At 44.6% G+C, this 25,651-nt stretch overlaps 1 protein-coding gene and 1 pseudogene across 6 annotated transcripts in view; both read right to left on the reverse strand.

Moving 5' to 3' along the window:
• Window positions 1-12,320: 12,320 nt before the first annotated feature.
• Window positions 12,321-14,652, reverse strand: LOC128403159 (pleckstrin homology domain-containing family M member 2-like; annotated as a pseudogene).
• A 2,814-nt stretch (window positions 14,653-17,466) lies between these two features.
• Window positions 17,467-25,651, reverse strand: part of PIWIL2 (piwi like RNA-mediated gene silencing 2) — a 71,763-nt gene continuing 63,578 nt past the window's right edge. For 5 of the 6 annotated variants that reach the window (XM_053367007.1, XM_053367008.1, XM_053367006.1 and 2 more), the window contains 4 exons: window positions 25,207-25,312; window positions 24,001-24,254; window positions 20,801-20,908; window positions 17,467-18,200 (listed from right to left, as the gene is read on the reverse strand). In XM_053367007.1, coding sequence (XP_053222982.1) covers window positions 18,044-18,200; window positions 20,801-20,908; window positions 24,001-24,254; window positions 25,207-25,312 — 625 coding nt within the window. In that variant the 3' untranslated portion in view covers window positions 17,467-18,043. The remainder of the gene's footprint in view (window positions 18,201-20,800; window positions 20,909-24,000; window positions 24,255-25,206; window positions 25,313-25,651) is intronic. The other variant, XM_053367004.1, reaches the window with a different exon arrangement.

Raw genomic sequence — 25,651 nt, forward strand, 5'->3', positions numbered from 1 at the left:
GAGAGCCACAAAGGTGTTTTCCTTTCCAGCAGATTTTTATATTTCTCCCAAACTCTATACAGATTCTTCCTAAGAATATGGTTCATAAAACCTTTATAAATTTTTGCCTTCCCATACCAAAGACATGCATGCCAGATGAATTTTAGGTCATGTCCTTGTAAGTCCAGGATGTCTGCATTATCCAATGTAATCTAGTCTTTTAACCAACCCAAACATACTACCACAACCAGTTAAAACAAAAGCTCAGGTGTGGGAATGCAGGCAGGGATTTCTCTTGCAGCCCCTAAAATAGCAGCTGCATTGCACAGCACCCATAATAACTGGGAGTGTCTGTTGCAGAGAGAATGTGGGGTGTTTATGTGTAATAGAGAGGGGCAACTAGGTCCATGCACTGTGTGAATGATGGAAGGGGGAGCCATGTGTGTGTGTGTGTGAGGGAGGGACAGGGAAGATATGTGTGAGAGACAGAGGTAGGTAGGTACGTATGTATGTATGTATGTATGTATGAGAGGATAGGTAGGTAAGTATGGATGCATGGTCAGTGTGAGAGAGACAGGGAAAGTGCGCCCATGTGGGTGTGCCTGAGAGATGGAGAAACATAGATGGTGGGTGTGAGAGAAAGAAAGAGAATGTCCTTATAGAATGGGAATAGCCAGCAACTAAGGATGGCAAAACTCAGCTGCAGGGGTAGAGAGAGCTACAGCACTTAAAAGAGAAACCAAAGAGCTTGGAACCAAGCCTTCCACCGCAACTTTTGAAAAGCCACTTAAAAGCGTGTCTCTCTCACACAAAGTTTACTGATAAGGCTTGGAAAGGTACAAGAATCCAAGACCTCGAGAACAGTACAAATCATTCCCAACCAAATAACACACTTTTCATTTCAAAATACGGGGGGGGGGACATGCTGAGTAAAACGTCCTGCTGTGAGTGCACAGTGTGGGTTTTTGTCTTATTTATTCCCATGTAGACCATAAGGTATACAAATAAGGGAAAACACACTGAACAAAAGACAAGGGAGAACTGCTAGAAGTAAGTTGGAGAATGCCCCCTCTTCCCTCCCTCCTTGTAGACATCTGAACATAGGCTGCCTTGCACTAAGACAGGCCAGTGGTCCATCTTATGCAATAAAGTCCCCTCTGACTGGCAGAGGCCCCCAAGGTTTTCAGGCAGGGTGACCTCCCTGGCCTTAACTGAGCTGCTTTCTATGCAAAACGTGCTCCTGCTGTCCTGGGTAGATCCATGGTAGTAGCAGAGTTAATGGTGTTTAGATGCTGTTGGAGCAATTTCGTTGCACAGATGTTCCTTGCAAAAACCAGTTTTGCCAGCCCTATTTGTGCTTTGCTGAGCAAAGGTTTGGTAAAGCCCCTTATTCACCCTGTTACTCTAGTGCCCAACAAGCGGCTGTGTGTCAGGTGCTTGCAAAGGTTTTGTGCAAGGGACTTAGACAGCTGGGTGGGTCAACACACCTCTCAGTCATATGACACCAGGTGACTGATGGCACAGCCCACCTGTCAAAGTTGGTCCATGGGGCCCCAAAAGGTTCCCCACCCCTGCACTAAACCATTGTTTAGCATTACACCTGAATTAGGCCAATGCGCCTTCAGATGGTGTTGGTGCTACTCTGAAGCCCTACAGGTAACTCCCGACAAAATTAGGCATATGGAGGTAGTTTTCATTTCAGGAATTGAATGGTTTCAGCATTTTGAACCTGCACCATTAAGTAGCATGGCATAACACTCAGAACCTGGGTGTAAAACTATATTCTTGAATCTTAGGAAGTCTACTTCTCCTTCACTTTGGAAGAGGTAATTCTTGTTACCTCAACCTTCTTTTCTTCTTGCTGGTCCATTGCCCTGACTTTGTTGTCCTTTCCATCATATGGCTTAAATTTGTACCCCACTGCATTTCAGGTTTTCCCCACTGCAGTCTGCTAGAGCTCTATAACTCTTCCTCAATACAGTTGTACCTCGGGTTACATACGCTTCAGGTTACAGACTCCACTAACCCAGAAATAGTGCTTCAGGTTAAGAACTTTGCTTCAGGATGAGAACAGAAATTGTGCTCCAGCGGCACGGCAGGAGGCCCCATTAGCTAAAGTGGTGCTTCAGGTTAAGAACAGTTTCAGGTTAAGAACGGACCTCCGGAACGAATTCAGTACTTAACCCGAGGTACCACTGTAGTAGCATTTCCTACTCCATCTCTCTCTCTAATAATATATGACCCCTTAAAGTAAGCAAGTGTAAGCTGTTGATCTGGGTAGGGTGTTGCATGTGCATAAATTACATATCTAAACCATTTTATTTTCTGTATGAAGGAAACCATAGCTCCCATCCTAATTGGGTCTGATGATCCAAGGGCACTCACAAGCACTGTGTGAGAGACAGAAATAGCAATAGCACTGTAGACTGAAACTAGGGGGTGACCACATCTCTGCTAATGTGTGTAGGATGTAGGGACACATCTAGCCTTGCTTAACAGCACCATTATCTCTAGACAGTTTACCACCTCCACATACAGAATACCATCCTAAACCACCGAAAGGACCTATGCATGGGTAGCACATGCAGAAGACACAAATTCCTTTAGTTAAAACATGGCAATGCTTATGTCACACTGCCTGCTTTGGTATCACTACGATTTAATGTGCAATAAAAATGATACAGATAAAATTTAGAAACACTGGTAACACATACACACATCTGTTGTTGAATATTCCCCAACACATTAAATGACACTTGCCTTCTTAAAGTCATCCCTAAAACTACCTCCCCCCCAACCCCCCAGTAATCAAGTTTTTATTCTGATCCAAGTTCTTATTCTGATTCTTGCTCTGCCAGGGCCAAGCTGTTGTACTAGGGCAGGACAGTGGGCAGCGGCATTAATTAACTTTGGAAACAGCTGAATAGCAACCTCTGAAAAGTTAATGCACTTCTTAAAATTATGACAAAGAAGAAAAAACAAAAGGTTACATGGAGCATGGTGCACATAATAACTGCCAAAAGCTATTTACTAGAATGAGAGAGAAAGCAGAGGTAAGCAAACAGACCCAGCTCTTAACAAGCCGAGATGGCACCATGCCAAATGTGTAGCCATTGCTATTATGGGAAAGGATTTTTAGCCCTCCTGAACAGCTCAGCCACAGATAAATTTTTGAGTTAGACAACTAGGTCCAATCCTAACCCTGTCTACTCAGCAGTAAATCCTACTGAATTCAATGGGGTTTAATCACAAGTGTGGTTAAGACTGCACCCTTTGTGCTTGATCCCAACTGACTGAAGGACTATCTTCAGAACAAATGCTTCAGGAGATGCGGACAAGTTTCAAAGATGGGAGGCTTCCCGTCTACCATTTGCTCTCATCAGTACAGTGGTACCTCAGGTTACAAAAGCTTTGGGTTACAAACTCCGCTAACATGGAAGTAGTACCTCAGGTTGAGTACTTTACCTCAGGATGAGAACGGAAATCACGCGCTGGCTCCATGAGCTAAAGTGGTACCTCAGGTTAAGAACGGTTTCAGGTTAAGAATTAAGTTTGTAACCCGAGGTACCACTGTAGTGTCAAGCCTGATCTACACATGCAGAAGAATAAGGTGTTGGGAAGGCTAAGGGAGAAAGGCAACCAGCATCACTCACTCACTTGTTTATTTAGTTTTTATACCACCCCCTCATCCAAAGATGACAGCATAAAATCACAAAAACACCCAGGATGATGATGATGATGATAATAATAATAATAATAATAATAAGGCATTTCTATTGCTCCCTTCATCCCAAAGGAGTTCACAGCAGTAGCAAATTCCTTCACATTCCTTCACAGCCATTTTGACTCTTTTACAACATCCTTTCACTCAGCATGCTCTTCGCTTTCCTTTATTGCCAATAAGCTATATTCAATGTATACATCAATATGTTTTTCAACCACAGCTCCCCCCTTTCCAATGCTTATTTCAAATAAGCATCAACACTCAATTCTTCAGCATCATACAAGCATACAATCTCCATTACATCTTTACTGATGCCTTTTTGTTATTTTTAAAAAGAAATTAAAATTTTATTGAAATTATTTAGAACATAAATCAATTACTCTGAGAACAAAAACAGAACAAACCAATACCCTTGACCCCCAAAGCAAAACAAACCAGACAGTAAAAGAGAATCAAACAGTAAAACAAAAAATAAAAGAATTTGTTACACACACACACCATATTTTCCTTCCAAATTCTTTTTCAACTTCCTTCATCCTGTACATGGTTTTCTGTTTTCTCCTTCTAAACTGTCTCTTTTATGAATTATTTTTACGATATGGTTCTTAGGTTACAATTTGGAAAAATTTACTGATGCCTTTCGTGGCTCTAATAATCACACATACACCAAGTTTAGCAACAATATAGATTACTTCAATGAGAAGTAAATCAAGAATGATTTACTCAAAAGATCCCAATTCAGTCTTTTAGCCTGAACTTGTCTAGCCGGGTGAAGACTCCTTTTTCTATATGGTATATTTTGTTCTGCTCCTGTGGTGTTAAATCACAACCTGATCTAGGGTGCTCCAAAGCCAGATATACTGTATATAAGCATGAATGTCTCAACAGCAGTAACTTACCAGGTTGCTCAATGCACAAGTTGTCTCTAGTGCTTCTGCTTAGACTTGTCAACTTACTAGAACAGGGGTGAGAGCAGCAAAGTGGGTCATAACAGTTATGCATTCATGACATGAATGGAGCAATATAGGAAAATTCCAAACATTTTTCTATTTAAGGTTTCAGATTCATCCTTTTACAGTTTTAAGTGGCTGTCTCTTATTTCTAAGCAGCAAAAACAGTCCCTGCCATTTTTATGTGTGTCCTCAGGCTCTCATTACTGCTTTGACCTACAAGAAGAGAAAGCTAAAGATCGAGCCGTGACCAGGCCAGGAAAACTGGGCCAGGTGCCTTTTTCTCACTCCCGAATCCAACACAGCCTAAGCACACTCTGTCCTCGTTGTTTCCTCATCAATGTTTGCACGGTGGATATGGCAGCATAACTGACATCCACTTGACAGACAGCCAATCTATGGAAAGCACCACACTGAGCCACATGAAATGGAAGTCCATCAACCTCACAAAGAAACTTGCACAGGTACAGACTGATATCTCCTTTATTATATATATTTCAACTGCCTCAGACCAACATGGCTACCTACCTGAATCTAGAGCCAATCTACTGGAAGAGAAGTTGTCATTTCAGTGGGGCTTCCCTTCAACCGTACTGCTCCCCCGGACCAGGAAAAAAACCTTTCTTAAATAATTATTAGCCTATCTTTCAATCTTTGGGTCAACATAGGAGCTATCTTACTATTAAGATCCGGTGCTCTGCAAAGGCCCATTAGCACAGATGTGTGCCGGATGCATCCCAAGCACACCCTGGTGTTTCACAAAGCTGGGGATCAAGGAAAGCAAAGGTGTAGGCAGAAGAAAAGGGCTGGAATGGACCTGGTTTCTGCCTGCATCTTTCTCTGGAAACGGTGGTGGAATGGTTGGCCCAATGGTAGCAGTAAGGAAGGAGGAGGGACTCCTCTGCAGACAGAAGCTGCAGATCCATCCCAGCCTTTTTCTTCTGCCTGAATCTGCCTGTCCCATGGCTTTGTTTCTGTCCAATATCCACTAGTCACCTTTTGTGGAGAGAGCTCTGTGGGGATGAGGGGCTGCTTTGTGGTGTGCAAGCTAGGAGGAGCAGGAGCCACCCCACTCTCAGCCCTCCTGATCAGCCCTGCCTCTGGTCAGCTTTCCAGGAGTTTTTTTCTCTGCAGAAAAATCTTCTGCTTTGGCTTCTTGACCACTCTTGCGGAGGTGGTGGTGTCAGCTTCTGTTATTATTCTTATTGTTCTTTGCTTATTGGTTTGTCATTTCCCTCGCTACCGCCTTCCTTTGTTGAAATAAATCACTGGGTGCACACCTTAATGAAATGTGCTGTGCACACCTGTGCTCTTTAGAGAGTAGAAGACACTGAAGAGAAGTGGCCAGGCTGAGTGGCAGAGTCCATTTTTTGCATTCATAAGTTTTCAGTTCCGTCCCTCCCGGTATCTCCACCTAAAAAGGATCATAGATTCATAAAATTGTAGAGTTGGAATGGACCCAAAGAGTCAACTAGTCCAACCCTCTGTAATGCTCCCCCATCCAATCAGAAACCATGCTTAGATCTGCAAATGTGCTAGCAGTTTTATTGCTGTAACCAGTGCTATTTTTCTAGAAAAACAGGTGCTGGAACTCACTGTGAGTGTGCTGTGGTCTAAACCACTGAGCTTCTTGGGCTTGCAGATCGGAAGGTCCGCGGTTTGAATCCCTGCAACAGAGTGAGCGAGCTCCTGTTACTCTGTCCCAGCTCCTGCCAACCTAGCAGTTCAAAAACATGCCAGTGCAAGTAGATAAATAGGTACTGCTGTGGCAGGAAGGTAAACAGTGTTTCCGTGCACTCTGGTTTCTGTCATGGTGTCCCGTTGCGCCAGAAGCAGTTTAGTCCTGCTGGCCACATGACCCGGAAAGCTATCTGTGGACAAACGCTGGCTCCCTCGGCCTGAAAGTGAGATGATCGCCACAACCCCATAGTCGCCTTTGACTGGACTTAACCATCCAGGGGTCCTTTACCTTTCACCTTTTCTCTTATACAGCGGTACCTCAGGTTAAGAACTTAATTCGTTCTGGAGGTCCGTTCTTAACCTGAAACTGTTCTTAACCTGAAGCACTTTAGCTAATGGGGCCTCCTGCTGCTGTGCCGGAGCACAATTTCTGTTCTCATCCTGAAGCAAAGTTCTTAACCCGAGGTAATATTTCTGGGTTAGTGGAGTCTGTAACCTGAAGCGTCTGTAACCCGAGGTACCACTGTAAGGGAAATGGCGCCCACCTGAGAGGTGCTGGAACTGAGTTCTGGTGAGTTCTGGCTGAAAAAAGCCGTGGTTGTAACACTGTCTTTCCCATCAACTGCTCTCTGGCATCTTGGAGAGTCACTGCCAGTCATGAGTATACAATTCTGGGCTGGATGGACAAGTAGTCTGGCCTGGTGGAAGGAAGCTTCCGCAGTTCCTCTTAAAATGCCACAAGAGCAGGGCAACACAGGCTGTGAGGCTTGGCCACACGTGAACAACTGCTGCAACATCTAAGATTCCAGCAAGGACACAAAGTACCTTTGCAGCCCATTGCCAGGTACACCCACAACCCTGGATATAATGGGCCTGGATAGAGAAAACCAGAGAAACAACTGAGGAATTTACTAAGTCAGACCATTTGCTCAATACTGTCTGTTTTGGCAAACAAAAGAAGCATCCTTCTGTCAAGAGTTTGGGTGTAACCTTTAACGCCTCCCTTTCCATGGGAGGTGCAGGTTGCAGCCACAGCAAAGGTGGCATTTTTCCAACTCTGCCGTATTAAGCAGTTGGCCCCTTACCATTGTCGCCCTGATCTGGCCACAGTGATCCATGCGACAGACATCTCCAGGCTTGATTATTGTAACTCGCTCTACGCGGGGCTGCCCTTGAAGCTGACCCAGAAACTCCAGTGGGTGCAGAATGCCACGGTGAGGCTCCTTACGGGGTCCTTGCCACAGGATCACATTCATCCGGTGCTTTACCAACTGCGCTGGCTCCCGGTGGAGTACAGGATCAGGTTCAAGGTGCTGGTGTTGACATTTAAAGCCCTATGCGGCCTAGGACCCTGGTATGCCCCATAGAGGACCTTAATAACACCACAAATAACACCACTTTGGAGGTACCGAGCCTCAAGCAGTTTAGATTTGTTTCAACTAGGACCAGGGCCTTTTCGGTACTGGCCCCGACTTGGTGGAACGCTCTGTCACAAGAGACTAGGGCCCTGTGGGACTTGACATCTTTCCACAGGGCCTGCAAGACAGAGCTGTTCCGCCTGGCCTTTGGTTTGGACTCAGTCTGACCCTTATGTCTTCCCTCCCCTTACGGTTTTGATTTATGGGCGACTTTTAAAATGAGGCTGCTTTTTAAATTGAATATTAACCTGTATTTTAAACTGGGTTGTTTTTGTTTGTTTGTTTGTCCCCCCCCCCATTATGTTTCCATTGTAATCTTACTGGTGGTAGCCACCCTGAGCCCGGCTTTGGCCGGGAAGGGCAGGGTATAAATTTAATATTATTATTATTACAGTGCTACCTTAGGTTACATACGCTTCAGGTTACAGACTCCTCTAACCCAGAAATAGTACCTCGGGTTAAGAACTTTGCTTCAGGATGAAAACAGAAATTGTGCTCCGGCAGCGCGGCGGCGGCGGGAGGCCCCATTAGCTAAAGTGGTGCTTCAGGTTAAGAACAGTTTCAGGTTAAGAATGGGCCTCCGAAACGTATTAAGTATGTAACCAGAGGTACCACTGTATTATTATTATTATTATCCTCCTCCTGCTGGTTCAGACCTATGGCCGCCTCTCTAACCCAGCATCTTGTTCTCACAGCAGCCAACCAGATGCCTGCAAGCAGGACCCAAGCCCAAGAGCTGTGGAGGGACAGCAGAGCCTCCATTCCTACTTTATCATGAGGAGGTAGAGAATCTCGAGACAAGACACCTTGACTTCACCATTCCGCCTTGAGCCTCTCATGCATGGATCTCTTCAAACCTGCACATACAACAGACTGACAAGATCAGCCAGCACTTATGAAAGTGAATGAATTCTAGCATTACCAATGTTCAACACTCATTATGGCTAATGGCATATTCTCTGCCAATTTACCTTTTCCCTTATTACAAAGTCAACACAGCACATTATGTGCTGGGTAGGGAAATTTATATACCGTATATACTCAAGTATAAGCCGACCAAAATATAAGCTGTGGCAACTAATTTTACCACAAAAAACTGGGAAAACTTATTGACTCAAGTATAAGCCAGTTCACCACACCACAAACCTCTTGGTGGGCCGGAGTGCATGTGCGCGCGTGCATGCGCACACGGCAGAAGACCTTCTCTCCCCCTCAGCCCCTCCCGCCCCCCTGTCTACCAAGGGTGCTGCTGAGAGGCAGAGGCTGGTGGCAGCAGAGGAAGAACAAGCAGCCCAAAAGGGCTGCTCGTTCCTCCTCCGCCACCATTGATAGCGGCAAAGGCGGCGGCGGCGGAGGAAGGAGCAGCCCAAAAGGGACCCTCACTCAAGTATAAGCCGAGGGGGCTTTTTCAGCATAAAAAATGTGCTGAAAAAGTTGGCTTATACACAAGTATATACGGTAAATAGGAAGGAGGAGCCTCATTTTAGATTAACTTGCTTAAATATTCTCTCAATTAAAAAAAAAAGTTTTGCCTGTAACAATTTGTTAAAAATGATAAAGCTAAAAAACAACAACCCAGCAGTGAATGACCAAAGAGAATGGTTAGACCTCGTTTGATTTCTGAACCAAGAATGCAAAATCTCAACTCTTTTAGGGCTGGTCAACTTTTCTGGGGGCTACTAGGTCTTCTAGAGCATAATTTCCAAGGTACATGCCAAGAGAAAATTTCAATTTTAAATGAACTGAAGAATTCTGTGATCCTAAAGTATATCACTCACAGGGGATACCTGTTTTGTCTCTGTAGAATTTAGTACAGTGGTACCTCAACTGTTCTTAACCTGAAGCACCACTTTAGCTAATGGGGCCTCCTGCTGCCGCCACGCGATTTCTGTTCTCATCCTGAAGCAAAGTTCTTAACCCAAGGTACTATTTCTGGGTTAGCGGAGTCTGTAACCTGAAGCGTATGTAACCCGAGGTACAACTGTATTCTGGACTTGTCTTTCAGTCAGCAACTGCGACTCACACAGAAACCAAGTGCCCACGTTCTACCAGGTGTGTGTGTGTGTGTGTGTGTGTGAGAGAGAGAGAGAGAGAGAGAGAGAGAGAGAGAGAGAGACATTACACTCTGGAAACCAAACCTTTTCCTCTTCCAGACCGAATTATACTAAATAATTGCACCGGGCGAGAGCTAGCGGATGCAATGGAGGCCGAGAAGTAGGACTTCTTAGCGGCCTTCACTGCCATTTTGTAGGTTTTCATAAAAACCCTATAAGATGTTCTTGAGGCTCCGTCACGGGCACCCCGCCATACTCGCTCTAGCCGTCTGAGGTCCCGCTTCATTTTCCGGAGCTCCTTGGTAAACCAGGGAGCCCGGTTTCTGCGGGGTCGCAGAGGGCGCTTAGGTGCGATCTCATTGATGGCTGCCAGGAGCTGGGTATTCCAGCCCTCAACAAGCTCAGTCAATGAGTCGCCAGGGGGAGAAAGGTCCCACAAGGCTTGACGGAATCTATCAGGGTCCATCAGCCTCTGCGGGCGAGCCCAAATCGGCTCGCCACCTAAGCAGGGTGGGGGTGGAACGTCAATCCTGGCTTTCAGAGCGTAGCAATCAGACCATGGCACATTCATCGAAGGAAACATGATCACATCTATACCGACGCCAAAGATCAAATCCAGCGTGTGGCCTGCTTGATGTGTGGGGCCCGAAACAAACTGGGAGAGCCCTAGTGTCGCCATGGAAGACACCAGGTCCAGAGCCTGTGAGGAGGGAAAGGCATCAGCATGGATGTTGAAGTCCCCCAATACCAATAGGTTAGGGAACTCCAAGGCCCAGCCGGCCACCGCCTCCAGCAGGCCTGACAGAGAGAGGCTCTGCACCCCTATGTCTTTAGCCACCTCAGTTATTTCTGCCTGTTTCTTTTTATTATTATTTTTAGTGTAAACCACTCTTTCCATCACTTCCCCCTTAGATCTTCTTTCTATTCTTCTAGCTAGGAATTATCACAGTTTCCAAATCTTGATGGTTGTCTCCTGCAAAAATACTCATCTGTATCTGCTGTTTATTATATTTAAGTAAGCCTGATCAAAGTTCATGGGTAGGGGCAGTATTGGAGAATAAAATTTGATAAGGCACTATCAGTAGTATATTATATTTAACTAGGCAGAAAGGGTAAATTATTAACCAAACTATGGAATTTAACTGCATGAGGAATTTTTGTTTTCTAGATACTAGGATCAAGGAAATTAGATTGTAAATAAATTATTGTTCAGGAAAAACCATAAACTTGCTAAGCAAAACACTCCCTGTCTGGTTTTTTTAGCACTTAGAAACCAGCCTCTTTTAAAGTAACACCTAAAGCACTGGCTTAGCAAATAATCAGATGGAAAGTGTATAGTAATATAAAGTTTCCATTCCGGGCAGCAAAACCCCTTTGCCAAGAAGTATTTTGAGGCAACATATAGCAAAGGAGCTGCCCAGCAGAACTATCTAGATGAATGAGCAAAACTCACAGCTCAATATTCCATTTTCTAAACGACAAAGTCTCTATCAAAACTGGCTTCAGCCAAAAGCCGATCATGGATCCTCTTGAAGTGAGGTATTTTGTATAGAACTGCAACCCTGCAGCCCTGCCTGCCTCCTTTGCAAGGCTTTGGAAGAAGAAATGGTTGATTATCCCACCTCCATGAACACGAAGTCCAAATGCAACCTTTCAGTTAAAGGTAACAATGCTTTGTAAGCTTCAACTATGCCAACAGTTTAATAGTGTAAAAGTGTGTTCTACAGTAGACACATTTATCCTTCTGTTCTCTCATTAGCGCCTGAAGAATTTCAGAGTCAACAAGTTTAGATGGTCACCAAATTTGCCAAAATGCAACATGAGAAAGTTTATTGAGAACTGCTTCAACAGAAGCATCTTGAGAAAGTTTAAATGAAATTCTTCTAGCCAATATTTCCCCAGGAGTGTTCACATGTCCCTGCTCCCAATGCTGTACTTAACAAATGGGGCTGGGTGGGAGTGGGGTGGGGGACACCCAACTGTGTGGATGTATACATCCAATATGTGTGTGCCCAGCTTAGAATCAGAGCAAGGGACTGTAACACCCCCCACCTCCTCCGAGAACAGAGAAGACGACGAAGTCTCCAGCAACCAAGAAAACACAACTCACACCCCTTCCTTTTTTTCTTTATTACAGGGTGGGATGGAGGTGTATCTACAGGTACATTCTGCCACACAGGCCACCTCCGGGGGACGGGGAAGACCCCTGAATGAACGCATATCATAGTCTCGTCTCTGTTAAAATAAAGGAACTTAAAATACCAACAGCTTTTTTTAAAAAAACACTTGTCAGTCAAATAAGGCTTGAACTATGCCTATCCATGGAGAACATATAATGGCTGGGATAACCAATGTGGCCCCTGCTTCATACAGATTTGTTCTCATAAAAGGGGGGCATAAACAGATTAGCAGCACTCACCCACCTCCCTGCCATGGCCTCTAGGTCCCCCAGCAGTACAGTGGTACCTCGGGTTACAGACACTTCAGGTTACAGACTCCGCTAACCCAGAATCGGGCTCCAGCAGCATCCTTCAGGTTAAGAACAGTTTCAGGTTAAGTACGGACCTTCGGAACAAATTAAGTACTTAACCCGAGGTACCACTGTATTACCTTATTATCTAAATCCAGTCAGGAGGAGGAGGCACAGAGGGACTCCCCTCCTGCTATAGAACAGGAATGTGAAGAGGCAGGATCCGCACAGACTCTGTGGGCACCAGCAGTGGCCAGGGCAGACCCCCCCCCCCAGGCAAGGAAGCTTCTTTGGTTTGCAGTGGGGCTAGGAGGGGAGGAGAGGAGAAAAGTGGATGACCTCAGCACATCAAAGCCCATTCCTTGCTACAGGCCCTTTACTCAGAAACTCCACTCCGCCCAGGGAAGCCTGGGGACAGAGAGTCACTGGCTGGCCTAGCAGAGGAAGCAGCAGCTGCAGGAACTTCCTCCTAATCTCTCAGCTTTGTTAAGGAAATGGCAGAGGCTCAATCCACTGCGCCAGATTTGCCCATTAGCCTGCCAAGACCAGGGCAGAGGGGCTAGAAACAGGTGGAGATCCTGTCACAAAACGACAACATCCAGAGAGAGGGACTAAGGAGAGGTGGGAGAGCAGCAAGCGAAGGTTTGTCTGTACCTCAAGGTGGGGTGAAAGTGGGGCAAGACCTGGCAGGGTGTCTGACATATTAAGTGTGGAACAGTTCCAGACCTCCCTGCCCAGAGCATGAATAAGAGATTACCATCTTCAAAAAGGAGGACCCGCAGCCTGCTCCCCAAAGGAGCAGAGGGCATGGGAGAGGCTGCTAGCTGAGCATCGCCAAGCCAATCCTGCTCACCACTGCTAGCAGCCCTTGTAACCTCCAGCCAAGATGCAGCAAGAGAAGGTGAGATGCTACAGGATCTGGCCCTGGTGGTAGCTGCTTGAGGATTACAGTTGTTTGTTGGCCTATTTTACGCGCGTGTGTGTTTGTGCACGCGCCCCGGCCCCCACCCCGGCCCCCTTTGTCTCCAGCTGGGTTCTGCTGGCAGCTAAGCAGCCCTAGCTTCAAGCAGCCTCTGGCTTGTGAAGAAGGCCAACACCAAGAGGCTCCTGCAGAGTTCTTGCCTGGCAGCTCCTTGCCTGCCAGTAGGCTAACAACAGGGGTCCCAGGAAGCCCACCCACAGCACAGGCTGCCAATCCACTGCCAGATGCTGTGGATCAAGCTCAGGGCATCCTCGCACTTCTTCCAGACAGAGCTGTCCTGAATCGGCTTGTGCAGAAGGTTGACCTGGTAGGTGCTTTTCCACATAGTATCCAACACCAGAAGGAACTTCTCCAGTTACACTGTGCAGCTAAAATAGAGCACGCAGGAGAGCAGGTACAGCTTGCAGTCCTGGGCAAATTCCAAGATACAGTATTCCTGGCCAGCCTCTGTAGAGACAAAGACCATGCCTGCCAACTTAGCAGTGGCCAGCAATTGATACAAGATGAAGTTGCTGAGGACCAGGTAGCAGTCTTCCACTTCTCCTTGCCCAGGTAGTTGGTGCCTGCCTTGTAGTTCAGGGTGCCTTATTTTGTGATGGGGTGCTCAGCCATCATGTAGCCCAAGGGGACCAGTCCCAAAGTCGTGTCCATGGGGTCTTCCCAGTGGATCAGGCCATAGAAGCAGACTATCACATCCAAGGTCTCTTGCTTAGATTCCTGAGCCATAAACTTGGCCAGTGCCAACTTCTCCATGGCAGTGTCCAGCAGGGTGCTAGCACAGGGTGGCTCCCAGCAAGCAACCTTTGAACATGGATGACTTGAGGTACACCAGGAAAAACTTGGTCAGGGTGATGTCAGCCATGTCCATAAGGAATTGCTTCCTGCGGTTGGTGAAGACCAAGTTCCTCATCTGTTGATCCAGGCCCAATGAGATCCAGTCCTCCTCATTATAGGAAACTGCCTCCTCTACCATGTCCGGCTTTTCAGTGGCTCCTTTGCGGCAGAGGTAGATGTAGCAGTCGGTCAGCAGCACACAGAAAAGCTAGAAGTTCCCCTCCATGTGCCCAGAAGTCATGAGGATCATCCAGAACAGCTACTCCTCATTCTCCAAAACATGGAACATCAGAAGCAAAAAGTAGTTGTTGTCTACCCTGAACTCGGGAGGGGTGGGTTGTCTCGGAAGGGCTTCCCTGGTTGTCTTCTCATGGCACTGCTTGGAAAGGGGCTGGCCCTGTCTCCCCTTTGCCTACTGAGGGCCTCCACACTCACCGCCTCTACCTATGCGTGGCCCACCTGTCTCTTCTTCTGCTTATGCTCTTCCTCCTTCCTCCTCTTTTCCAGCTGCTTGAAGGCCACCAGGAACATGTGGCAGTTGGCCACTCCCTGCAGTGCCATGGTGGTCACCACCTGCTGCAGGAGCATTTGGACTCTCAATGTAAAAACAGGAGAAATCCATGGGGGCTGAAACCCCCTCAACTCCGAGGGGGCCTCTCCTGCCCAGGCAGTTCGAAAGGCCTAGGAGCTTGAAGGGAGATCTTGGAGCCCATACAGCAGTGCATGGTCAAGGTGCTCATAGAGCTGCTGCAGGACCTTGATGTGGTTCCCAATGGCTGGAGTTTCATCCTTGCAAACAACGAAGTAGCTTTGAAACTTCCTGATGGAGAGTGAGATGTTCTCTAGGATGTGATCCCTGACCTGCCCAGGAGGCTCCATGGCTGGTGCATTCCTCAGGTGGAGACCCCTGCGGCTGTCATTGCCCCAACAGCGAGGATGCTCCCCTGGCATTGTGGCCCCCTCAGGCCCTTCGACCTGAGGGTCCCCCAGGGCCACTCCTTCCTTAAGTGTTGAAGGAAACTACCATTCTCCATACCCATTTTCTGAAGGCAAACAGAGTTAACAAGTAGTACCGCAATGAGGAGAATGCACAGGCCAGCCGTTGGAGTTGTCCATTCTTTGCTCATTCTTAAGGATGTGTGGAAGCCCATTGTAAACTGCTTTGAGGTTTTCTTTTTTAAGTCACTCAAGCATTGTATAAATTTTATGAAATAAGCAAATAAAATAAATTGAATAGTCAAGCTGTTTCTCCCAGTTTTTGGGGGAGCGGGGCTAGGAGTTTACAGAAAGAAACACAATTGTTTGCAGACAGCAAAGCATAATAGGCTTGTGCTTACAAGGGGCCAGCTGAAGCTTAGCTCAAGTCACCCCTTCATAATGAAGCTGCTCTGACTCCTGCTTGCCACACCTGGTTGGAAGACAGGGTAGTAAGAAAGTTTTATATCACACATCCACATGATTTAGATAGTAGGCACATTAGGCAAAGCAGGTATCTTAAAGTATACTTAGGGAGTTGGGTTAGAAACTGTAGCCACACATGCTTCCACTGAAAGCTTGCTTTCTATCGGCTGAAGGCAGGCACAACTTTGCACTATTGCCTAGCAATAATTAGGGAGCCTTAGCTTTTGGGTGGATGCCTACATTCTATGCCAACCAGTAACTTACCCAACGTTTCTGGCACTACACTGCCCCCTCCTGTAAAAAAACACTTTATGAATTGTGAAAAGCTAGCTAGCCAATGTAGATTTGTAATTTCTTTATTTGAATATTTAGCCTGCTTCAACCCCAAAGCTTGCTGTAACTATACTGGCCACACAGTGAGTATGGATATCCAGGATGATGATGATGATAATAATAATAATAATAATAATAATAATAATAATAATAATAATAATTTAAAAAAATATTTATATCCCACCCTCCCCAGCCGAAGCTGGGCTCAGAGCGGCTAACAACAGTAAAATGATAAAACATTCTAAAATCATTTCATTATAAAATTAATTCCAATCAGATTAATGGCAACCATTGGGCTAGAGTTCTTTGAGGATTGCCAAAGGAGGGAGTCAGGCTGTGCCCTGGCCAAAGACCTGGTGGAACAGCACTGTCTTGCAGGCCCTGCGGAAAGATCCCGCAGGGCCATAGTCTCTTGTGACAGAGCGTTCCACCAGATTGGAGCCACAGCCGACAAAGCCCTGGCTCTAGTTGAGGCCAGCCTAACTTCTCTGTGGCCTGGGACCTCCAAGATGCTTTTGTTTGAAGACCGTAAGTTCCTCTGTGGGACATACCAGGAGAGGCGGTCCCGTAGGTACGAGGGTCCTAGGCCGTATAGGGCTATGAAGGTTAAAACCAGCACCTTAAACCTGATCCTGTACTCCACCGGAAGCCAGTGCAGCTGGTATAGCACTAGGTGAATGTGATCTCGCAGCAAGGACCCCGTAAGGAGTCTTGCCACGGCATTCTGCACCAGCTGGAGTTTCTGGGTCAGTCTCAAGGGCAGCCCCACGTAGAGCGAGTTACAATAATCCAGTCTGGAGGTGACAGTTGCGTGGATCACAGTGGCTAGGTCAGGGCGAGAGAGGTAAGGAGCCAACTGCTTAGCTTGGCGGAGATGAAAGAACGCCGCCTTTGTTATAGCTGCAATCTGCGCCTCCATGGAAAGGGGGGTGTCGAAGATTACACCCAAACTCTTAACGGATGGTGCTGGCACTAATTGCACCCCCGCAAGAGATGGGAGTTGCCCCCCCAACCCCATATCGTCCCAACCCAGCCAAAGGACCTCTGTCTTCGAAGGATTTAACTTCAACCGGCTCCCACGTAACCATCCAGCCACAGCTTCCAAACATCTGATCAGTGTGTCTGGGGCCGAGTCAGGATGGCCATCCATCAACAGATAGAGTTGGGTGTCATCAGCATACTGATGGCAGCCCAACCCCAAACTCCGGACAAGCTGGGCGAGGGGGCGCATAAAGATGTTGAAAAGCATAGGGGAGAGTATAGCACCCTGAGGCACTCCACACACCAAGGAGTGGCGCGATGACAATTCCCCCCCCCCCAAGCGCCACCCTCTGTCCCCAACCAGAGAGAAACGAGTGCAGCCACTGAAGGACTGTGCCCTGGATCCCCACGTCGGCAAGGCGGTGGTCCAGGAGTTCATGATCGACCATGTCGAAGGCTGCTAACAGGTCTAGAAGAATCAGCAGCCCCGACCCGCCACGATCTTTGGCAATGCATCTGAAATCCAGTTGAAAATATTCTTCATTTCAGAGATTTAACTATGTTAAACAACTCACAATCTACATAGTTAATACAGAGCAACTTGCAAAAACAGGCATTTAGTGGTATGGAGACTACATAAAGTTAGTTCAGCCAGATAAATATAGGAAGTTTTGTTTTTATTCCAGCCTAACAAAGGAATTTTTACCTTTAACAAAAAGAGAGAAAAGACACATTTCCTTTTAAAGAACATGATAGTATTAAGGTTAAAGTATATAACTATAGGAAAAAAAACCTTTAAATAATCCAACTGAAAAATCTTTAGATACTTGGGGAATGTCCATGGGTTGTTGTTGTTTTTTAAAAAGTTTTCTAGTATTATAACCACCTATTAAAACTAAAGCAAGATATGTATTAACTGAACATACACAATAACACAAAAATGAAAATTCCAGGCAATATTCACAAAGTTAAAATAGTTGCCAGATATTAGCTATTTTGCTGAAATTAGGTTACCATTTATTACTTGTTACAAACTGCTGAAATTTGAAGAATAGTTGGGTATTCACTTTGAAGTAAACATGCATAGGACTGAGGACGCTAACAGCTACTGCAGAGCTCACGTGTGTGTTAGTGGTCCAAGGGCAGTATGTGCTGTCCAACAGGATGATTCTCCTCATCTCTGCCTTGGGGGACTGCCTTCTCCATGCTCCTGGCTGGAGTCAACTGGCTGGAGAAACTATAGGAAGAAGAGCTTTTCACTGAGCTCAATTGCTGGTTCATGGTGTAGAATTTGACCTGAGAGAAAGGCCAACTTGTGAGCATACTTGCAAGGAGCTGGCACTCTGATGGTTCCTGGCCAATTCCAGTATATGTGGCAAAGCTTGAAGGTCAGCCTGTTAAAAAAGGTGGGAGGGAGAGAGGATAATTCCCCCCCCAACAGAATATCAACCTTATTCTCTGGAAACTCCCCCCCCCCCCCGTTCTAGAAGGAAGGATTGACCTTTAACAGTGACTGTGCTGATAAAGCCCTAGGAAAATATACCTGCAGGGTGGATAAAAAACAATGATTTAAAATTAAAAAATCGGATTTTTTTTTAGTTTAATCAGATTTTTTTTATTTAAATCAGATTTTTAAAATAAAATGCTTGTGGAAGAAAAATCTTTCTAAATATAGTTTTCTATTTAAGTTACATTATAGTTCAAAGGCTATTCATCAGGAAATAAGGATTTGTTTTAAGTTTTACATGTGTGCTAAAACTCAGTCTAAGTTTTTTTTAGATTGTTTAACCACATTGGTTAACAAACATGGATAAATATGCTATAATGTTACTGTTTTAGTTAAATGAATTGTCTAAATTGTTATTAAGAAAATGATTATTTTTCTCCTTCCAATAAAGTACAGCAGAAAAATTGTCCAAATATAAACAGTTAACTTATTAAACCTCACAATAATTTCATAATTATATGTCTATGTATTTCTAATAGTATAACCAAATCAGTAATTTTTGATATAACTGTAAAAATTTATTATTCCAAAAATGAAGCCTTCATCTGGTTGTAAATATTAAGATTTTACCAGCAATAATGAGTCTTTCTGTAAAAAAATGATTTAAATCAAGTCTTACTGAGTAGTGATTTAAATCGTGATTTAAATCGATTTGATTTAAATCAAACCCAACCTGCATACCTGCACATGGAATTAAAAGCTGCAGAGCTCTGCTTACAATTAACAAGAAACACAAAGGGAAATGGGAAGGAAAAAGTAATGGGGGAGTAACCCAAACAAAGGACAAGGGAGAAGGTGGCAAAAGCAGTACTGATGAGCAAAGTGGGAAGCAAGGGAGAAAGAGGGGTATTTTAGGGGCCATTTAAGAGGTGACAGGAGAAGTTGTCAGACTTAAGAAGTGCCATTAATTATACCAGATAACTACTTTAGGCGCTATGTGGAGCCCCTGGATGCAAGAACCTGTAGTTTGGTTTAATTTGTACAGTGCTTCATCAGAAAGACACTTTATATAATATTTTCATTATTCACATTATTCTGGTGATCTTCAAATCAGAGTTTCTCCATACTTAATCCAATTCAGTTCTGGGCAACACCAGTCACTTTATCATAGGGTTAAGAACTTTAGGATCATGGCCACGGTTAGTTCTATGAATATACTGCTCCACTGCTATCCAATGTGCATTCCAATATCCATAAGTACAGGGAGGAAGACGAGAGAAGCATGTGCAACAAGAGTGCTGTCTTCCACTTCAATTCCAAGCAAGGAAAGTATTTCTGGAAATGATTCTACAAGGATCTCAGCCAAACTGAGGCCGACAGATGTGAAAGAGTAAAATGCAGTGCCAGGTAAGGTACCTGCTGTTCAGACAGGATGATTAATTTAGGAGCTTCAGTGTTAAGCATTATTGAGCCACCTCTTTTACTCTGATAGCTCGGGGCAGGGGTGGGGAACCTTTCTGACTCCACAGGCCTGACCCCTATCAGGATCAGCCTCAGCAGCCTTATTTGACAGGTGGGTGGGGCTGCCTACCTATCAATCACCTGATGTTACAATGGCAGGTGGAAGATGGTTTTTGCCCCTTTGATTTTGCAAGGGATTCTGTGCAAACCCCTTGCAAAACTGAGCAGGGTTCAATGACAGTTAAATCCTGCTCTGTTTGGCTACTGAGTGTAGGATTGCACAGTCAATGTAGGATTTAACCCTGCCTATCAAATGATATCCTGAATGACACCAGCTGATGGTTAGGTGTGGTTTGGGGGAAATGGCCTCACGGGCCAACTTGAACACCCACAGATCAGAGATTCCCCACCCTCAGTTTAGCAGAGTAAAGGTTCAGAAGTCAACTCTAATTTCTTAGACATTTGTTTTATAAAATTTACTAAATGTATCAGTCATCCTATGATTAGAGTTATCTGAGCAACAAACAATTAAAAGAAATAAAAAGAACAAAACCAATAAAACCAGAAGATGTACAAAAATAGGACAACTATTTGGAGTAGGGATTCGCAATCAGACAAAATCATGTAATAATATAATAAAGGGAGCAATCAAATCATCCCCATGGACCTAGAGCATCTAAAATCACAAAAAATACAGCAGAAAACAAACCAAAAGAATTTGGCTGGTGCTGAAAGACATTAAAGTTGGCCCAAGGTGAGCCCCTGATCTTTCACTTTGGCAAAGCACATCCTCACCAACAGCAAGCTAGTCAAAGCCCAAGCCTCCAGATGGGTTATCCTTAGAGCCATTATTCGGCACACTCAACTGTTCACCCTAGTCAAAGGACCATCTCACTATCAGAGCAGCAGTATAATACTTGCAATGGCATGACATGAGAAAACACCCGATTTCTAATCTTTTAAAAAGTAATGATATAAATATTTATATATTACTTTATGTACATGTGAACTAAAAGCACACACACACATACACATAAATCCCTAAGAGGAATTAAGAGATTACATCTAAACATGAAATGCACTCACCTCTGCAGGTGGTCAGGACTGAGGTTGGCAGTATTTCTTACACAGACATAGTGAGTTGGAATGCCACAACCTTGTCGTGCATAATGAGCCATCAAGTAAAAATCGACCCTAAGAATAATTTTTTAAAAAAATGCTATCAATATATATATATATAATTATATATATATATATACACACAATATATATCAATAAAGATTGTATTGATCTTTATTACGGCCATTGGCCCATCACACGACAGTTTCCCATACCAACATAATGTACTTAAACCTCCAAATTTAAAACCGCCAAGACTTACAAAAAACAGACAAGAACCAAAGCAAAACAAAAACAAAAGACCAACATCATACATTACAATAAATTTGTAACATAAACATCGTCCTCTACTCATAAATTAGTAGAAGACATCAATGGTGAAATCACCTAATTACATCCTAAAACATAGATCATAGTTTAAAGAGATTATATCAATAAAGATATATTTTTTATTTACAAGCAGCAAGCAAGATAGTCAAGCAAGCAAGCGAGGGACTAACTCGATTCTTCAATCCCTCAAAAAGAATTTGGGAAACAGAGGGGCTTATTCAATACCATTAGGCCATCTAGATCACAACTGTCTACATTTACTCACAATACTTCTCCTGGTGTTTACAGGATTTTCTGCAGCCCTACCAAGAAATGCCAGCAGCTGAACCTGGGAGGTTTGCACATGCAAACCATGTGCTCTGCTACTGAGCAGCAGCCCTTCCCCAACACCTTCTTGAGGGCACTGTCGGTGCTGACTTTAAAAAGCCCCTTGCCAACAAAAGAGAAGATCCTTACCTGTTGATCACATTGCAAGACTGGTTATTTGTCATGTACAGCCCTTAAGGGAGAGGGAAATCACTGACCAGTGGCCACCACTTCCCATGTGCCTGGCCATGCTGTCTGGTTGGCTTGGAGACATTCAGGTAAACTTGAGAAGCACTATGCTCTTCAGGTAGCTTGGTTAAACCCAAATTATTTTTTCCCCAGAGGAAAATTTGATATCTAGCCACATAGGCATAGTAATTTACAACTTGTTGTCGCAGCTGCCAATGAGCAGCTTTTTATTCCCATCAGGTTAAATTTATGGCTCTTTCCTCTATCAAAAAGGGAAAGAGTGCAGAGATGAACACCAGTTTGACTGGCACAGATACCAGGAAGACAGAGGGTGTCATAGTATCTAGTCTGCCAAGGAGACCACCTAAAGATTTTCAACATAGTGAGAAGTTTCATACACAAATCTTTAAGATGTTCAATGAAGAACTCCAGAAGGGTTATTGCCAAAGACTGGAAACCTCTGGATTAAAGAGTAAAAGTTGATATTGAGGTACATTATGTAACCTGACTACATAGTTAGAATCATAGAATCATAGAATCATAGAGTTGGAAGAGACCACAAGGGCCATCGAGTCCAACCCCCTGCCAAGCAGGAAACACCATCAGAGCACTCCTGACATATGGTTGTCAAGCCTCTGCTTAAAGACCTCCAAAGAAGGAGACTCCACCACACTCCTTGGCAGCAAATTCCACTGTCCAACAGCTCTTACTGTCAGGAAGTTCTTCCTAATGTTTAGGTGGAATCTTCTTTCTTGTAGTTTGGATCCATTGCTCCGTGTCCGCTTCTCTGGAGCAGCAGAAAACAACCTTTCTTCCTCCTCTATGTGACATCCTTTTATATATTTGAACATGGCTATCATATCACCCCTTAGCCTCCCCTTCTCCAGGCTAAATATGCCCAGCTCCCTTAGCCGTTCCTCGTAAGGCATCGTTTCCAGGCCTTTGACCATTTTGCTTGCCCTCCTCTGGACACGTTCCAGTTTGTCACTGTCCTTCTTGAACTGTGGTGCCCAGAACTGGACACAGTACTCCAGGTGAGGTCTGACCAGAGCAGAATACAGTGGCACTATTACTTCCCTTGATCTAGATGCTTTACTCCTATTGATGCAGCCCAGAATTGCATTGGCTTTTTTAGCTGCCGCGTCACACTGTTGGCTCATGTCTAGTTTGTGGTCAACCAAGACTCCTAGATCCTTTTCACATGTAGTGCTCTCAAGCCAGGTGTCACCCATCTTGTATTTGTGCCTCTCATTTTTTTTTGCCCAAGTGCAATACTTTACATTTCTCCCTGTTAAAGTTCATCTTGTTTGTTTTGGCCCAGTTCTCTAATCTGTCAAGGTTGTTTTGAAGTGTGATCCTGTCCTCTGGGGTGTTAGCCACCCCTCCCAGTTTGGTGTCATCTGCAAATTTGATCAGGATGCCCTTGAGTCCATCATCCAAGTCGTTGATAAAGATGTTGAATAAGACCGGGCCCAAGACAGAACCCTGTGGCACCCCACTAGTCACTCTTCTCCAGGATGAAGAGGAACCATTGATGAGCACCCTTTGGGTTCGGTCAGTCAGCCACATTTCACCTGATTTATTCTATGGTGGTGGGAAGATGGAATTGGGTTCAGAGGAGGGCAACAAAGACTTTCAAGTGTTGGTTTGGAAACAAACCCTATGAGGAAAGCTTAAGAGCACTGGAGGGAAGAGAAGACTGAGGGGGGAAACCAAAGCATCTTCTGTCACACAGAAGATAGTAAAGACTTCTCGGATGCCCCAAAGGACAGACTCATTTAATGGACTTAAGTTACAGGAGAGTACATTTTGGTTTAACAGTTTGAGAAAACAGACAGATCATTTCAGCAAAGGAACCTACACACAAACATGCTATACACAATGTCAATGAGCAAGAATAAACACATGTTCCTCTTTCCCCTCTTCACAAGTGGCTGGGACAAGAAGCTTGAAAGCTTTGACTTAGTAATGGACTGTTGTGTCATATGGACCAACCAACTCTATTTGACATTAACTGTCTAGTTTCAAACAAGCCAACTTCAAACCAGTTACTGAAGTTAGTCTGTTTGACATGAACCACATTTAAGATTAAACACAGTTCCTGGTCTGCATGATATATGTATAACGAAGGCTAGAAGGAGAAACTTTCAAGATCCTTCCCCACCCACATGGAAGGAGGAAGCATGCAAAACTCAATGTTCATTCCAATTTATTCATGTTGCACTAAACTGTGGCAAATATCTAAATCAATCAACTATAAGCAACAAATTCTTCTTACAAAAAGAGCAGAGTAGCCTGTGAAAATATGGAGAGAAAGGGCTGTGTGACTGCTTTTCACTCACCAATCTCGGCTGGTGATTGTGTGGTCTATCACTGTACCCGGAGACGGAGTGGAGAAGTGATCAGTGGCTGCCAAATACATGTTGGCACTGATTTTCTTCTGTACAACCATCACCACCATTTTAGGCTCATAATTCTCAAAAGCTTCAAAGCATTTCTCTAGCTGGGGGATTTCATAGCTCTCCACCATTTTCAGCTGGCTATCCGATACACCATCTCTGTAAACTACAATCTTTTCAGGGAGATCGTGGTTCACCTTCAAGAGACCAAACATGTAGGTTATGATGTTGTAATATATGCAGAGAGACCTGGATAACTCAGGCAAACATCTCCTCTGGGCACTCTAGATACCTCCAGTATACAGACACAAATGCACTGTCTTTATTTGTAACCCTTTCTGCTCTCATTCAAGATAATTAGTGCCATGGCTGACTGCAAAAAACTCAAAAAGAGTAAGTTGTATGGAGACTGGGGAAAGTTACTCCTGTGACTATACCTCTCCATTAAAAAGAACAGCACTTGTTACTTGAGTTTATAGGGCACTACCAACATTCTAGAGAATATTAGCAATATAAACAGGTCCCTGCCCAAAATTTGCAATCTATATTTCAGCAAGGAGTAGCAAAAGCAAAGCTGCACCTCTAATTTTTGAAGGGCCTAGGCAGGCTACCCTCAGTGGTCCCCCCCCCAACATGCATTCCGCCACTTGCTCCACCCAGCTGTGGCACTGCTGAAGCTGCTATTCTCAGCCTCACATGTAATCATGCTTGCCCTGAAGCAGTGAGGTGGGGGGTGGGGGTCACACAAGGGGCATCCGGCAACCTTCCCTTTGCTAGTGGGCTTATCCTAGCAGCAGGGGTACTGCAGTGGGGTGGGGAGCCAGGTGAACACCCTACAGCACTGCAATCAGATAAGACCATATGGGTGTGCGGCGAAGACCGGCTGCTACCCCACCCTCTCCCCCTCATGTACAAGTGGGATTCTACAGAAGCAGCACTGCAATGGGCCAGGAGTCCACTAAACAAGGGTAGATGGCTTTTCCTACTGCTAAGATACTGCACCTGATACCAGTGTGCAGGACAACCATATTGGTATCTCAGGACCAGCACAAATAAATATTTTTTCTTTTCAGTACAGGAAGTTATTAGGCTGGTCAGGCTTTCCTCAGTAGTTCATCCCTGCCAGAAAAAAACTTGTGTTTTCCTCACCTCATGGAACTTCTGCAGGGCACCCACCAAGCAGACCTTCAGGCTATCTACAATTTCTTGATGAGGCAGCTGGAATACTACTCTAGAGTACCATCTTGTCAAAGTGCTGGTGGTAGAAAGAAAAAAAGGAGTAAATGCTAATGTTTAATTCAAGACACAAACCTAATTATGAATAATTAGGCCAAACTCTGGTAATTTCTCAAAATTATCAGTGCCCTAACAATACTCAAGTCCTCTCTCCTTTTCTTTTAGTAGTTTAATATTCCTGCAATTATATGATTCAATAGTATAAGAAATAACCTAAATTTACAATCTGAGTAGCACAGCTTGCACATCGCTTTAAGACACAGTTAAGCTGAACTAGGGCTTTAAAAGCATTGCTAATGCACAGGAAGAAAAGTTTAGCTGCTTTGCTCCTCCCCTGCTCTCAAAGCACTATCCAGAA

Source organism: Podarcis raffonei, chromosome 15 (genome assembly GCF_027172205.1).
Source record: "Podarcis raffonei isolate rPodRaf1 chromosome 15, rPodRaf1.pri, whole genome shotgun sequence".
In the NCBI taxonomy this organism is placed as follows: Eukaryota; Metazoa; Chordata; class Lepidosauria; order Squamata; family Lacertidae; genus Podarcis; species Podarcis raffonei.